General features: G+C 49.7%; 1 protein-coding gene across 3 annotated transcripts in view; it reads right to left on the minus strand.

The window, feature by feature from the left end:
* LOC143512791 (inositol 1,4,5-trisphosphate-gated calcium channel ITPR1-like) overlaps positions 1-16,904 on the minus strand; it is a 41,928-nt gene that overhangs the window by 19,333 nt on the left and 5,691 nt on the right. The window contains exons 7-10 of one of the 3 annotated variants that reach the window (XM_077003478.1): positions 15,889-15,996; positions 14,810-15,074; positions 9,930-10,052; positions 644-819 (exon numbers count right to left, since the gene is read on the minus strand). In XM_077003478.1, the coding sequence (XP_076859593.1) occupies positions 644-819; positions 9,930-10,052; positions 14,810-15,074; positions 15,889-15,996 (672 nt within the window). The remainder of the gene's footprint in view (positions 1-643; positions 820-9,929; positions 10,053-14,809; positions 15,075-15,888; positions 15,997-16,904) is intronic. The other 2 variants (XM_077003496.1, XM_077003488.1) reach the window with 2 other exon arrangements.

Here is a 16,904-nt window from a genome sequence, read left to right on the forward strand (position 1 = left end):
GATACAGGTGTGCGTGTTTCTGAAAACAGTACAGGTACATTTATTAAACAAGACCACATTAGAGACAGAGACGGTCTCCACGGAGGGGCACCGGCAGCCATTTCAAAACTGCACTGAGAGCCAGCTAGAGGTCAAAGGGCAGGTACAATCCCACAGAGACGGCCCCCAAATCAGGCCAGTATGTCACCAGCTCTCCAGACCTGCGATAAGATCCACTCTGAACATGCAAATGTGTGTGTGTGTGTGAGCGAGAGAGTGTGTGTGTGTGTGTGTGTACACGGTGTGTAGGAAGTGGGGGGACACTGGAGGCCCTTTCATGGGCTGCGTGTGTGTTAGCAGAAGGGTGTGAAAGCAGGAAGGAACAGCCCAATGACGCACTCCACACCACAGCACAAGAGCAGAGAGAATGCAGGGGTTACACGCACGCACGCACGCACACAGGTACACTCGCATGCACACACGCACTCACACTCGCTCACACGCACGCACTCACTCACATTAGCGCGCATACACGCACGCACGCACGCACTCACACACGCACGCACGCACACAGGCACACTCGCTCGCACGCACGCACTCACATTAGCGCGCATACACGCACGCACGCACGCTCACACGCACACTCACTCGTGCACACACTCACATTGAAGGCCCCTAGCAGGAAGAGCGTGGGTTCAAGGCCGACGGAGAAGATGAGGCGGAGGATGGTGGAGGCGATGAGAGCGCGGATGCCATGTGGCTGTGGCAACACGATCACGATGGCCAGGGACACCAACATGGCCGCCCACAACAGCGCCGACAGGTGGGGCTCCAATGTGCCTGAGAGAGAGAGAGAGATATTTAATATATGTTGTGTGTGTGTGTGTGTATGCATGCGTGCATGGGGGAGTGTGTTTACATACAGGTATTGGTCCATGATAAAATGAACAGTAGAACAAATAAAATAGGACAAACACAAATGTTGATCCATCATGGGTGAGTTCCAAACAGACACCAGCGCCCTACATAGGGGATGATAGCTACGTAGTGCACAGGGATCCAGGCAGCACGGTGCTGTTCAAAACACAGCCGAGCTGCTTTCCGGCTGAAATAAGAGCCTGCACGCGAACCCGGAGGACGGTGGAGCGTGGACAGACCCGAGAGTGTTTGGGTTGGTTTCACATTCACTACACAAACACTTCGGTCCAAAGGCGAGCGTCACCGATGCCCCGCCCCCAACCCAACTCGTGCCATCCCGTCTGCTACGTCCTGCACCTCCCCGGAATGCTGAGACTGACGTCCGGATTTAATGGAGCCTAATCGAACGGCTGCGAAGCGCGCCGCACAACCACAATGAAGATGTGACGGCAGATACCGCGCGGGGCGGGCAAAGACGAAGAAAGAGGCAACACCCACCCACACTGGCGCACACCCGCTGCCACACACACACTCGCGTGCGCATCAACGCTGCTGTAGTGGTTTCACCTGTTCAACATGCTCTGGCACCTTGCAACAGGGACGTGAGGGTGTGAGAGAGAACCATTACATAACCCAGGAAAGGTGACACATGTGGATATTATAGAGGCTTTAGAAGGAGTCTAGCTCACTTCCACACCCTGACCTCAACACGCAAAAAGTGTGTGTATGTGTGTGCGCGCATATATATATATATATATATATATATATATATATATATATATATATATATATATATATATATATATATATATATATCTGTATATGGTCTGTATGTATGTATGTGTGTATGTGTGTGTGCGTGCGTGCGAGTGTGTGTGCGTGCGAGAGAGAAAGACAAATGAGGTCAGGATTTGCAGGATCTTTGCAGAAGCACATTATTTGAGCCCCTCTCTCCCTCCCACCATTTTTCTTTCTCTCCCTCTCTCTCACTCTCCCTCTCTCTCCCTGTCTCTCCATCTCTCCGTGCAGAGATCACATGACAGGTGCCGGTTACATAACGCAGGCTCTAAAAATAGAGCAGCACTGCTGAAAGATGCATGTGCAGCGGTCTGAGGCAGGAGAGACGCTCAGGGCCAAGCAGCCAGAACCACACGTCACTGCCTCCCTGGTCACCTCCATTCATCTCCCAGACTCTCCACACACACACACACACACACACACACACACACACACACACACACACACACACACACACACACAGGGTCAGGGAAGGATAGATCCTGCACTCTCTCGCCTCCTGAATTTCAAACTGCTGTGAGTCACAAGGTCTCCAAAGACACATCTTTAAGACAGTGGGGAGGAGAGGAGAGAAAAAGAGAGGAGAGGGGATGAGATGAGGGGAGGAAAAGGGAGAAGAGGGGATGAGATGAGAGGATAGGGGAGGAAAGAAGAGGAGTGTGAAGGAGAGGGGATAGGGGAAAGAGGAGAGGGGAGAAAAGTCGAGACATGCCTCTGATATCTGTTCTCACATGTGAAATTACTGGTGACCCAGTACTTGAACCCTACACACAAACTCCTACACACACACTCCAAACACCACACACTGGTAAAAAATCTGTGTCAGATACATGGCAAGCAGCTTTCTTCCTGTGCTCTCAGTAGATGACTGATCCAGGCTCTGTGAACTGATGTAGACTCTGTGAACTGATGTAGACTCTGTGAACTGATGTAGACTCTGTGAACTGATGTAGACTCTGTGAACTGATGTAGACTCTGTGAACTGATCCAGGCTCTGTGAACTGATGTAGACTCTGTGAACTGATCCAGGCTCTGTGAACTGATCCAGGCTCTGTGAACTGATCCAGGCTCTGTGAACTGATGTAGACTCTGTGAACTGATCCAGGCTCTGTGAACTGATCCAGGCTCTGTGAACTGATCCAGGCTCTGTGAACTGATCCAGGCTCTGTGAACTGATCCAGGCTCTGTGAACTGATCCAGGCTCTGTGAACTGATCCAGGCTCTGTGAACTGATCCAGGCTGTGTGAACTGTGAAAGGGCATAGGGCGTTCGCCACATCACGCACTCACGTGGCGTCTCAGTCCACCAGAGGCAGATGGATATGGCCTCTCATGCTCACAGCAGGTTCCGACCTCCACAGTTGGTGCCGGAGGTGGAGGTGGGGGCATAAAACCACCGCCAGACCAATGAGACGTGGGCAGGGATAACCAAACGGCTGTGGAATCCGTTTCCACGACGATGCTCAAGCTGCAGACAGCTTATTAAAATGACTCACAGGCTGAGACAACATGGCACGTCGCAGCCAAAACTGCCTTTTCATTTCTCAGAGTGTTACGGGGTTTTCGAGTGAACCATTTATCGTGGTGGTGGTGGTTGAGTAGCTACACCCGCACGTGCTACACCCGGGCGAGCTACGTGAGACAGGCGAGGCGAGAACAAAAGAGAGCTCGCCACCATCGCCACGGCAAACAATGGCTGTGCTCACGCCGCCATTCGGCACGGGCCCCGCGCACGGGGAGACAATGGGAGATCTCATCACGCCCAGCGAGACGAAAGACAAACAGGCCAAAAGAATAAGCGAGAAAAGAGAAAAAAAGAGGGTGACAAACACACATTATATATATATATATATATATATATATATATATATATATATATATATATATATATATATATATATGTGTGTGTGTGTGTGTGTGTGCATAGACGAGACAAACAGATAAGGAGAGATAGAAAGACAGATAGACAAACAGAGAGAAGTGCACAGGGTTTGCTTGCACAGCTGATGAAGAAGCTCTGTGTGAAACGTCCTGTTTCTCTGGAACCCTTGTGTACGTCACTGGAATTCTTAATATCTCTACATCTTTTGATACTTTTTATATATGTACAGAGAGAGAGAAAGAGAGAGAGAGTTTGTGAGTGAGTGACAGAGAGAGAGAGAGAGAGAGAGAGAATGAGGGAGAGAGATAGCATGAACAACAGAGAGTAAAGAATAAGTGTGTCCAGCAAGGCGGATCACACCACTGTCTCCGTAACCTCTAAACGACGCAGCAGGACCTGTACGCTAAAGCACAGACGCTGCCACTGCTCTGAGTTCAGCGTGTGGGCTGACTGTGTGTGGGACAGCTGTGCGTCTGTGGGGGGAGGGGCAGTGACCTCCTCAGCCGTCCGCGCAGAGGAGGTGAGGGAGGCCAGGAGGAACGGCCCTACACGCTCCTACACACGCAGGTCTCCGTTTTCAGGTCCAAATCTCAACGCTGACAGGCATGGGTGTCTCATTCCGTTCACCCCCGCCCCCGATACACACACACACACACACACACACACACACACACACACACACACACACAGCCGTGCAAATGCGCGCACACATTCATGCAAACACACAAACACACACAGGTAGAGCTCTGATAAGATGGAGTTATAGGGAGTAGAGTAGTGTCGTGACAGAAGATTATGAGGTTGGGGTGTGTGTGTGTGTGTGTGTGTGTGTGTGTGTGCACGCGTTGGAGTCAGGTGACATCTTAAGTGCTGATGTTGATCCAGAGAACACTATCTGTAATCAGGTCACAGGACTATTGTAGACTAAATTAACTCTTTCATGACCACACAGGAATACGCTTCATTCCTCAAACTGCTTTGCGATGCAGGACGTACCGGCGGGCGGGCGGGCTGGTGTGTGTGTCTGTGTGTGTGTGTGTGTGTGTGTGTGTGTGTGTGTGTGCGCATGTACGTGCATGCGTGTGTGTGCATGTGACCCATATTTTAGCAGAGGCAGCGCTCCAATAAATCTGCTGTTTATTTTTTTCTTTCTCCATACAAAGAAAAAGCAAAGTGTTAAAAGCAAATGATATAGTGCAACTGCTTCTGCACGCACGCACGCACGCACACACACACACACACACACACACACACACACACACACACACACACACACACACACACACACAGCTCCACTTACCAGTAATTATATGTAAGACAGTATTTTAAAAAGTCCACAACTGTCATCAAAGGACGATTCTTCTTCCTTCCTATAAGGATATCAACAGGTCACATGACCTAAGAGGCATTAGAGTTACAGCTAATAGCGAAAGCAGGCCAGGTGAGATTGCTCCATTTTGCAGAGGGCTACGCTCCGCCCCCTGGGAAACTGGGACAGAGGAAACCGCATGCATGTTGCATGTATACCCAGGTCTACGCCCTCAAAGCACCCCCATGAATACACGCCCCCAGGAGGCTGTGTAAAGTATAAACCAGATGGCGTGTGAGGAGGTGCCGTGGAAGCTTATTTGTATATAAAAGGTTCCCACTTTTTTCCACTTTTCCTCTACCAGAGGTCTGGGAGCTACAGTGTCTTACGTAGTATCTTGGATGCTCCCTGGACCACATTCTTCTGAACGGAGATCTCTGATGTTGTTCTCTGATGCTGGAGCCATTCTCCCAGTTTGGGGGTCACAGCCCCTAGTGTTCTGATTACTACGGGAACCACCATTGCCTTCACCTCCCACATCTGTTCCAGCTCTTCTCCCAGCTGGGTATTTATCACGCTCTTCCTTGTATCTGACGTTCCCATGGCTTGGCAGTGCCACACCCATCACTGCGGCCCTATTCTGCCACGTGTCCGTCACCACTGTGTCTGGCTTTCCGTTTGGTCAGTCTGTACCTGGAAGTCCCAAAGGATGTTACCCCGGTCATTCTCCACCACCTTCGGGGGTGTGTCCCAATTTGACCTCAGAGCTTCCAGCCCATACTCAGCACAGATGGTTCTGTATACTACGTTTCTGCATACTATGTTTCTGCATACTTTTCCTGCCACTGGGTTATGGCATATCATGCATGCTCTGCCTGCTAGCATGTTGCACATGCTACGTGCCTGGTGTGATGAATCCTAACCTCTATTGATCCTGTGTTCAGCGCTTGCCCCATATTGTAGGGACTTGGATATTTCCGCATGATAATGATTGAGCCGCGGCCATTTTTCTCCGGTCGCCCTGTCTAAGCGAAATCAGTCATTGCAAGCGCGCTGTAAAAAAATCACTGTTTTCATCGGTTTGTAGGAGGTTCTTCCCAGAGTTTTGGTATTATGACATAAATGAATGTTCGCTTTCTCTCATCCCGTTAGAAGAATTCGCATTTCGTGCTTCTGTTTCTTTTTGAGCCAGGTTGAATTTTAACTTCACGTTTGGACCGTTCAAAAACATTGTGGGACTGTTCAAAAGATATTAATAGATACGTGGACCGTTACATTATATTCTTGTTTATTGTTTCCTTAAGTTTTATCCCAGTCTGTACAGTTTAAGGTAGTGTTTTAAGGCTCCCAAGACAACGTGTTGGTCCGATGAACCATGATAACGGTGGGCACAGACTAGCCACATGCTAAAACTAGCCAGGGTTGCCTGGTCCTACAAAAATATCCCGCACAAAGTCGGTGTAAAACCCGCCCTTCAGCAGCCTAAACTAGCCCAAAACCCAAAGTTATTGACGGGGGAGGGGGGTGGCGAGTGTTTAAAATGGAGACAATTTAAGTATTATATCGCAATCGATTCTTTGTGTTGACTTGTAACTCCTGCGGTGGTCCAACTCAAAAGCAGCCCAAAAAACCGCACCCCGCCACCCCAGAATTTTTACCCGCCGCTGGATTTTCAAACAAGCCCAATTTGGCGTGAAAACCGCGAACCTGGCAACTATGGCCACACGTTAAAACTAACGCACATTTCTTGATCACAAGATTTAGGTTAATTGCATTAAAAAAATAGGGCCGATTTAAATGTGAATATCTTTGGACTGGCTTGATCAAATTTGACAATTGAGGCATCTCTTTTTTAGTTATATTGTGCTGCATCTAATAAAACTATTTTAAATGTGATGTCCAAAATGTCCAAGTCCCTACATATTGTTGTGATTAGTGCCTCTGTGCCGTCTTTCAGACATTGGTAGAATTTCTCCACATCAGCCACCTCTACTATACCAAGCAGGAGTTTATCCACTCACGACAGTTCCACTTCCTGTCTACCCATCTAAGGTTTCTGTTGTCTGAGGTACTCTCAAAGCACTTCCTCACTGTGGGCCGTGGACCTGGTATACTCATCCTGGACCGTGGCTCTGATGTTCACTAATCTTCAGCTCCCTCCTTATGTGTACAGTCCCTTATGCTCCAGTACCACAGAGTGCTGGATTTGGGACGAAACTCTCCGTGCATTGTGAGGAGCTTCCTTGTCTTGATGTCAGGGGTTCTCTCTCCTCCTTTGGCCAGATTATTATACCGGCGGGGGATCTGATGACTGGTAGAATGTACGTGTTGATAGTCTGGATCTTGTTCTTCCCATCCAGCTGACCTGGACCTATCTCAGTCTTCTCTGGACCTGTCTCACTCTTCTCTGGTCCCATCTCCTTCTCTTCAGGTATCTGGCTACAGCTGCTTTCCTGGTGGCCTTTTCATGATTCCCATTTACCTTATATCCCCTTGGTTCAGTTGTCCAGTCTGAATGACACTCCAATGTCATTGCTGTATATTCTGCTGAAGTGGATCAGCGATATATTTTATGTTTATATAATTCTATTAGAACAAAAAAGCATATGTTTTTCTTTTCTTCATGGGCCAACATCTTTGTTTACCAGTGTTACATACACTCAAGATGACACCCAGAGGCTGAGATAGTAATGAGAGACAAGTATCCACACCTGTGCATTGTTTGATTGTAATTAGTGACTGTATATAAATAGTCAATGAACTTCTTCTAGAAGAAACCCTCTAGAGAAACCCTCATCACGATCATCTGCACTGACACTGGAGTGGGTAAAACATACCAAACAATACAACACCTAGAGCATGCTCACAGCAGTCCCCTCATAACATACCAATCAGCACAGGGAGGAGCCTTGAAACTTCCAGAACAAAGATTTTGAGTGATGAGACCGAAACTGAACTTTTTGGTCACGGCTGTAAATGCAGTCTGGAAAGGACTCAACTGTGTCTATGAAGACCTCCATGCCCACTGGGAAGACGGGAGGTGGAGCTCAGCTATGTCAGAGGTGTAGGTGGAGGTGGAGCTCAGCTGTGACAGGTGTAGGTTGAGGTGAGGTTTGTGTGTGAGCCAGTGACACCTGCCTTGGAAATTTAGTCCAGAGCACAATGAATGACGGGATCAGGAAATACCAGAAACAAATTTGCATTCCTCAACCAGGAATCAGCACACGTGGAACTTTCCAACATGACATGATCCGAAACAGAAATGAACCTTTGGTGGTCTTCAGCAGAAGACGTACAGGGTCGGGAGGGACGCTGACACGTACGGGGTCGGGAGGGACGCTCACACGTACGGGGTCGGGAGGGACGCTGACACGTACGGGGTCGGGAGGGACGCTGACACGTACGGGGTCGGGAGGGACGCTGACACGTACGGGGTCGGGAGGGACGCTGACACGTACGGGGTCGGGAGGGACGCTCACACGTACGGGGTCGGGAGGGACGCTCACACGTACGGGGTCGGGAGGGACGCTCACACGTACGGGGTCGGGAGGGACGCTCACACGTACGGGGTCGGGAGGGACGGGAGGGACGCTCACACGTACGGGGTTGGGAGGGACGCTCACACGTACGGGGTCGGGAGGGACGCTCACACGTACGGGGTCGGGAGGGATGCTGACACGTACGGGGTTGGGAGGGACGTTCACACGTACGGGGTCGGGAGGGACGCTCACACGTACGGGGTCGGGAGTGACACTCACACATACAGGGTCAGGAGGAATGCGGACACGTACAGGGTCCTGAGTGACACTCACACGTACAGGGTCGGGAGGGACGCTCACACGTACAGGGTCGGGAGTGACGTTCACACGTACAGGGTCGGGAGTGACGTTCACACGTACAGGGTCGGGAGTGACGTTCACACGTACAGGGTCGGGAGTGACGTTCACACGTACAGGGTCGGGAGTGACGTTCACACATACAGAGTTGGGAGGAACGCTGACACGTATAGGGTCGGGAGTGACGCTCACACGTACAGGGTCGGGAGAAACGTCCGCTTTCCCACATGACAGAATACACCACTCTATTCACAAGCACCACAAAAGACTGCAATCAGCCACTTAAATAATGGAATTATGGAATAATTATTAATTATGGAATAATAAGACTAGGCAGGCAACGCCCTGAACAGGACCTTAATACCTGCATATTTACCTGTATTGCTATGGTTTGTCTTGTGATGCAAAAGTAGAATTTTGGAAGACATTAAACATGATGGATGTGTTTTGTTTGATCACTCATGTTCTTTCCATAAACATTTAACAAATTCTGCCAGGGGTGTGTAAACGCACAACTGTGTGTGTGTGTGTGTGTGTGTGTGTGTGTGTGTGTGTGTGTGTGTGTGTACAGTGTAGTTTTGCTTTCCGATTCCTGTTTGGTATTGTTGTTTTGAGTTTTGGCTTGCCCCTCACATTCCGAGGAGACTCATCACCGAGCTCTGCCTTTGATGCCATGGGTGATGCCGCCCCACAGGGGAGGGGCCAGAGCCCGCCATCATCTCCTTAACTCCCCTCCAGTATCACGCCAGCACACGCCAATTTCCACACACACCTGAATCATTTCAACCTGTTTGGGAGAGAGTGTGTGTGTATACAGTGTGGTCATCCTGGTCACTTTTGCGTGGCACTGGCAGCGTGGCAGGAGGTTAATGTGACAAACGTTCACATTTGAAATTTACACTGGGGGACCCATAATGAATCACAGGCCGTTTCAGCCATAATCACTGAGTCACGGATCCATCAACAACAGGTAGCCTCAATCACAGCTTTTTTATGTCCTAACAACCGCATCAAGAATGTAAATCCAACATGGCAGAGTGCAAATAACAACATGCACAGTGTCACTGTCAACTTACAAAAAGACTACAGCACATCTTTCTACGTACGTTTGTATTTGTGTGTGTGTGTGTGTGGATCATCATGTAGATTTGCAGCGTATGCAGGAATGTGTGTGTGTCTCTGGGCATGCGTGTGTGTGTGTGTCTCACCTCCACGCACACCCCCCAGTGGGTAGAAGAAGGCCACCAGCAGGTTCATAAGCACAGCCAGGTTGAAGGAGATGCTGCTCCAGAAGGACATGTTTCTGGAGCACCAGTACAGCACCGGCTGGGCTGCAGGAGAGAGTACACACACTCCGTCAGCAGAACCACGGACCTGAAGAAACACCACACACACACTCACATGCTGTTGAGGGTTCATAGTCCAGCCATGGAGATCAGACTAACAGTTGGGAGATAAACACTTGCAATATAGCTGGATTCCCAACCCAGTCATTCAAGCTTCAAAGCTTTATTCATATACACAATAACAATTTCTACACTTAATCCAGCCTTACAAACACCAACATGCACCCGCACACACTGAAGCGTACAGAACCATGTCTAGACACAGTCACACCCTTTCAGCAAATAAACACGTTTGAACCATTTCTCAACTAACACAAAGCATTTCACTGCAATATCAGGACATTATTTCTAACCCATACATTATGGCCATGTTATTTAACCCTGTATTACAAGTACAGGCCCATTATTTAAGCCATTAATGCTGGCTTTCAAATATCCACCACCTGACTCTTGGACAGATGTCAGTGTCCAAGTTACAAGAGTCAAATGCAAATGTGCTAGTGGGAGGCAATGTTCATTTAGCCCTTTGGCTGACTTGGTCATTCTGTCATTCTGAATAGCACAATATAAATTCCATGGATTACTCCCCCCCCCCCCCCCCCCCCCCCTTACAATTTACTGTTTTTCTTCTTGCAACATTTTTCTCATGTCCAGCAATTTGCTATGGTTCCCAACATCTCTCCCAGCAGGTGGTAGACCATTTGAGCATCGGCACATGGCTGAAACACACCCCAGGCCGTTCAAGAGTTTGCTTTGTTTTGCTACAAATGAGTGAAACTGGGGTGCACGCCACGGCACCGCTGGTTCCCCGTTAACTGAAGCTGTCCTTCGGAAAAGTGTGATAATTGTTGTCCACTGCCTGTTTGCCAGGTTGGTCTGTATTCTAGCAAACATAACTGGGTAATTAACAAAGCTGGGCCAACCCAGGTGACTCAGCAGCTGTTCCTCCTTGTGTCGCTGCAGTGAACTCACTCAACCCCTCCCATAGATTACGCTGCCATGAACTCACTCAACCCCTCTCACGGATTACGCTGCCATGAACTCACTCAACCCCTCCCATAGATTACGCTGCCATGAACTCACTCAACCCCTCTCACGGATTACGCTGCCATGAACTCACTCAACCCCTCTCACGGATTACGCTGCCATGAACTCACCTAACAGCTCTCACGGATTACGCTGCCATGAACTCACTCAACCCCTCTCACGGATTACGCTGCCATGAACTCACTCAACCCCTCTCACGGATTACGCTGCCATGAACTCACTCAACCCCTCTCACGGATTACGCTGCCATGAACTCACTCAACCCCTCTCACGGATTACGCTGCCATGAACTCACCTAACAGCTCTCACGGATTACGCTGCCATGAACTCACCTAACAGCTCTCACGGATTACGCTGCCGTGAACTCACCTAACAGCTCTCACGGATTACGCTGCCATGAACTCACTCAACCCCTCCCACGGATTACGCTGCCATGAACTCACCTAACAGCTCTCACGGATTACGCTGCCATGAACTCACCTAACAGCTCTCACGGATTACGCTGCCGTGAACTCACTCAACCCCTCTCACGGATTACGCTGCCATGAACTCACTCAACCCCTCTCACGGATTACGCTGCCATGAACTCACTCAACCCCTCTCACGGATTACGCTGCCATGAACTCACTCAACCCCTCTCACGGATTACGCTGCCATGAACTCACTCAACCCCTCTCATGGATTACGCTGCCGTGAACTCACCTAACAGCTCTCACGGATTACGCTGCCATGAACTCACCTAACAGCTCTCACGAATTACGCTGCCGTGAACTCACTCAACCCCTCTCACGGATTACGCTGCCATGAACTCACCTAACAGCTCTCATGGATTACGCTGCCATGAACTCACCTAACAGCTCTCACGGATTACGCTGCCATGAACTCACCTAACAGCTCTCATGGATTACGCTGCCGTGAACTCACCTAAAAGCTCTCATGGATTACGCTGCCATGAACTCACCTAACAGCTCTCACGGATTACGCTGCCATGAACTCACCTAACAGCTCTCACGGATTACGCTGCCGTGAACTCACCTAACAGCTCTCACGGATTACGCTGCCGTGAACTCACCTAACAGCTCCCATAGATTACGCTGCCGTGAACTCACCTAACAGCTCCCATAGATTACGCTGCCGTGAACTCACCCAATCGCTCCCACGGATTACGCTGGCTGTTGTACACCTAGCCTGTTTCACTCACTTTCCCCGCGACTTTAACCCTGTGCTCCAGCAGATCAGGGAGACGCAAGCTTATTATTACTTATAATTTAAAAGTGCAGCATAACACACACGACCTTGCAGAACGTGCGAAGTGTCGGAGGTACACGGTGCATAAATTAGCATCTGAAGTGTAAGTATCTCCAGAGCTGATACTATTACTCCTCAAAGCATGGACGCACCAAATTAAACCCTATCGTTTCCTTGTTTTCATACATTTTAGCTACAGCTGCGTGTTTATAGCTCATTATGTATTATTGTATGTTAATAATAATCTGTTTATTATTACAGAATTCCAAACTGGATGGCGAGAACAGGGAGGAGCTGGCAGTGCTGCCTGGGGGACAGTAGGACTCTCTGTCTGCTTCGTCTACACCTCACTACATCTCACACACTCAAATGTCTCCGTCGTCTGAGAAAAAAAAAAAAATCACACCAGCAGGTCTGTCCATCACATCGTCCTGCGTGCCGCAGTTATGCCAAGGGGCCCGCGAATGGAGTCTCCATGGCAACGCAGACACCGCGTCCACGGCAACGTAGCTCTCTAAATGTCCCGGGTCTATTTTGAGAGGGGGTGACGCATGTGAACAGAACCAGAGCGCATGATAAAAACGTCCAACGACAGCAGCTGGTTTCCAAGGCAATCTTCTGGCCTTCCATCCACAGGCCATTCAATCTTAACTCTAGAGCCTCTTGCTCTCGCTCACCACAGACGCCTCTTCCCCATGACCTCTGTGGAGGTCTGTAGCAACGGCTATTCTGGCAGTTGGGTTTCATTTCAAAAGAGGAACCAAGTGTTGGAGCTTCATACACACAAGCCGCCACACGCGTGACTTGCATTCTGGGGTAAGAAACAGTGTCAAGGCTCAAACTGATAATAATCTGCTGTCACACGCCGTCTGGGGTAGAGCTACCAGCAACCGTTCACCCCCTCTCACCAGAGAAAGAGCAACTGTCTAATCCCTCCCTGGAGAGTCTGATCCCTCCCTGCAGAGTCTGATCCCTCCCTGCAGAGTCTGATCCCTCCCTGCAGAGTCTGAGCCCTCCCTGCAGAGTCTGAGCCCTCCCTGCAGAGTCTGAGCCCTCCCTGCAGAGTCTGATCCCTCCCTGCAGAGTCTGAGTCCTCCCTGCAGAGTCTGAGTCCTCCCTGCAGAGTCTGAGCCCTCCCTGCAGAGTCTGAGCCCTCCCTGGAGAGACTGAGCCCTCCCTGCAGAGTCTGAGCCTGCAGAGTCTGAGCCCTCCCTGCAGAGTCTGAGCCCTCCCCGCAGAGACTGAGCCCTCCCCGGAGAGACTGAGCCCTACCCGGAGAGACTGAGCCCTCCCCGGAGAGACTGAGCCCTCCCCGGAGAGACTGAGCCCTCCCCGGAGAGACTGAGCCCTCCCCGGAGAGACTGAGCCCTCCCCGGAGAGACTGAGCCCTCCCTGCCGAGTCTGAGCCCTCCCTGCCGAGTCTGAGCCCTCCCTGCCGAGTCTGAGCCCTCCCTGCCGAGTCTGAGCCCTCCCTGGAGAGACTGAGCCCTCCCTGGAGAGACTGAGCCCTCCCTGCAGAGACTGAGCCCTCCCTGCAAAGACTGACCCCTCCCTGGAGAGACTGAGCCCTCCCTGCCGAGTCTGAGTCCTCCCTGGAGAGACTGAGTCCTCCCTGGAGAGACTGAGTCCTCCCTGGAGAGACTGAGCCCTCCCTGGAGAGTCTGAGCCCTCCCTGGAGAGTCTGAGCCCTCCCTGGAGAGTCTGAGCCCTCTCTGGAGGGTCCTACCTGCACAGGAGTCGAGATTTACCAGCATTCATCTCCTTTTGCTACCTGCTTCTTGAAGATAAAGTCCTTTAAGAGTTTTAGGATTGGCAAAGGAGATTGAAGACGTCTAAGGATGCTGGTCTCAACCTTGTGGTTTACCCTGCTATTTCTCTTTCTCTCTTCTCTCTTTACCCAAAGTCAGTCCTTCTTTTTCCTGTCCTCTTCTCACCTCTCCTTCACTGCCTCCGGCTAGCGATCCAGCTCCCATCAGCCTACCAAAGCTTTAGATTTTCTCTCCCTCTTCCTCATCCGACCTTCAATCCTCACTTCCCTTTCTCCATTTTCCCTCCCACTCTCACTCCCTTCACTAAGGGACACTCGTCTTATCCAGGGGATCTAGGATTTAAATCAGGAGAGAAGCCAAAAGCAAAATAACAGCCTACAGTTCATTCATCTTAAATCAAACATCTTCTGCCATTTGCTTCCTACATCTGTAAATAAAACCATGAGCTTATACCACTACACCCTTATACTGCTTACACTACGGCAACACTTAAGTACTTTAACTTACATGTCCTATTTTAAGTGTTTACACCTCCTCCCTCTCCCCTGGCTCACAGGGGGATCAGGGTGGAGCCACTCTTCCCAGCATGGGCATGGCGGGAGTTCGCCTCACCGGCTATGGCCGCCCCGAGGGTCACAAGGAGCACAGGGGAGGCAGAGGGGATGTAGAACACCTTACTTGGGTGGAGAGGAAGAGAGGAGGGCCACGCACAGGGCACGGTGTTGCCGTTGCCAGTGGTCTCTTGAGTACCTCGCAGTTTCTTCTGCCAGTTCATCTCATTGAAGAGATCCTCGGAGCGCAGGAAGAAGTCGTTGATCTTGCTACCCTGCTCGTCGCGCTCCGTGGTATAGTACACACGCAGCTTAGACTCCTGTGTGAGGAACTCGCAGATGTTGGGCACAGGGAAGACGATCTGCTCCATGGTGCGGTCCAGGCGCACAATCTGGGCGACAACCACAGCCTCATAAGACCTCGTTTCATGTAACACCCCGTCACAGCACTGTCATTCCGTGTCACATTGTTATTCTATAAAATATTATTTAAAGTCAACACCCTGTCGCATCAGTCTAACTATGAGTGTGGGTCACCAGTCTAGGGTCCACATTAAGACAATTCATCTACAGGCTAGACATGAAATAAATGTTTGTTTATGTTTGTTATGAATATAATGAACTAATGCTACACACAAACTGGGATTTGATTTCTCCCTTGTCTAATACACCTGCATAAAATAGCTGGTTTATAGCTGATACACTAAACTGTGCCAGAGTGAATATCTCTGGTGAACTACTCCATGAGGAAGGACAGGGGTAGTAGTGTGTTCTACATCAGCCTCATGACCCTCCAACACAAGCTTTGTTACTTCTTGTTCACTTCAAATATGACCTCATAACGTCCCCACATGACCTCATAACGTCCCCACATGACCTCATAACGTCCCCACATGCAAACACCAACATGCAAATGTGGCAAACCATTTTCATCTCTGACCCAAAATGAAACGGCAGCATGTGCTAATGAACCACTGGAGGCGTAAGTCAGACCAGTAACGCCCAAGTGCAAAAATCTGGATTGGTACACTTGCTGACACAATTCCACAGTTTCTCAGATCACTGGAACATGAACCTAGGAGAAGGGAAACTGGGGAGGAGGGATCCAGAATGGCTGCCAGACACAGGAAGTACAGACCTCTATCTGAGCTGTGTGTAGAGGAAGTACAGACCTCTATCTGAGCTGTGTGTAGAGGAAGTACAGACCTCTATCTGAGCTGTGTGTTTGGCGTAGAACTCCAGAGCTTCATCACCTTCACCATACGTGCCTCCCGCCTTAAGCATGGCCTGTAGCTCCTTGTTATGTCTGGCCAGCTGCAAGAGCCATGTGGAGAGAGGAGTGAGTGTGTGTGTGTGTGTGTGTGTGTGGCCTTGATGACTAGCACATCACCAAGAGGAACGCATTCATTTTACTGTCTTCAGAGAAATGTCACTCTACACTTGAGTTACCATAAGCATCTACACAGGTGCAACCACACACACACACACACGCACACGCGCACACGCACACACACGCACACGCACGCACACGCACACACACGCACACACACGCACACACACACACATCATCCTTAGCTGACTGAAGCATGTGTCAGATTTATTAACATCCAAATGTGTTTCCTACTTGCCCGACATGCAAAATAAATTATTCAATCTCAATAATTTTTTGAATCTTAGTTTAATGCAAACCTCCAAGAATTACTGCTCCACAAACATGTTAAAATACTAAATGTAACAATAATTAGTTGAAAAACACACACACACACACACACACACACACACACACACACACTGTCTGTCTGTCTGTCTCTCTCTCTCTCTCTCACACACATACACACACACACACACACACACACACACACACACACACACACACACACATACACACACACATACACACACACACACACACAGACACACACACAGACACGTTCGCGATGTTCTTTGGCCCTTTAGGGTGTAGTGAGGCAAGCTCTGACCAGAGGCCAGCGAGGACACAAAAACATTTCATTCCTGACTGCCCCTTATGTAACTGATCCGTCCGGCGAGCTGGCCCACGTAATTGCATGCACAGGCAGAAAATCTATACTCGACAGGGGTGGAGGTGGTGGGGAGTGAACTAGATAAAGGGGCTGATATATATGTGAGGGAGTGATAGCGAGATATGTACAAGTGATTGTGTGTGTCTGTGTGGTTGTTAAAATGTGTGTGTATTTGTGAGA

This window comes from Brachyhypopomus gauderio, chromosome 1 (genome assembly GCF_052324685.1).
Source record: "Brachyhypopomus gauderio isolate BG-103 chromosome 1, BGAUD_0.2, whole genome shotgun sequence".
Lineage (NCBI taxonomy): Eukaryota > Metazoa > Chordata > Actinopteri > Gymnotiformes > Hypopomidae > Brachyhypopomus > Brachyhypopomus gauderio.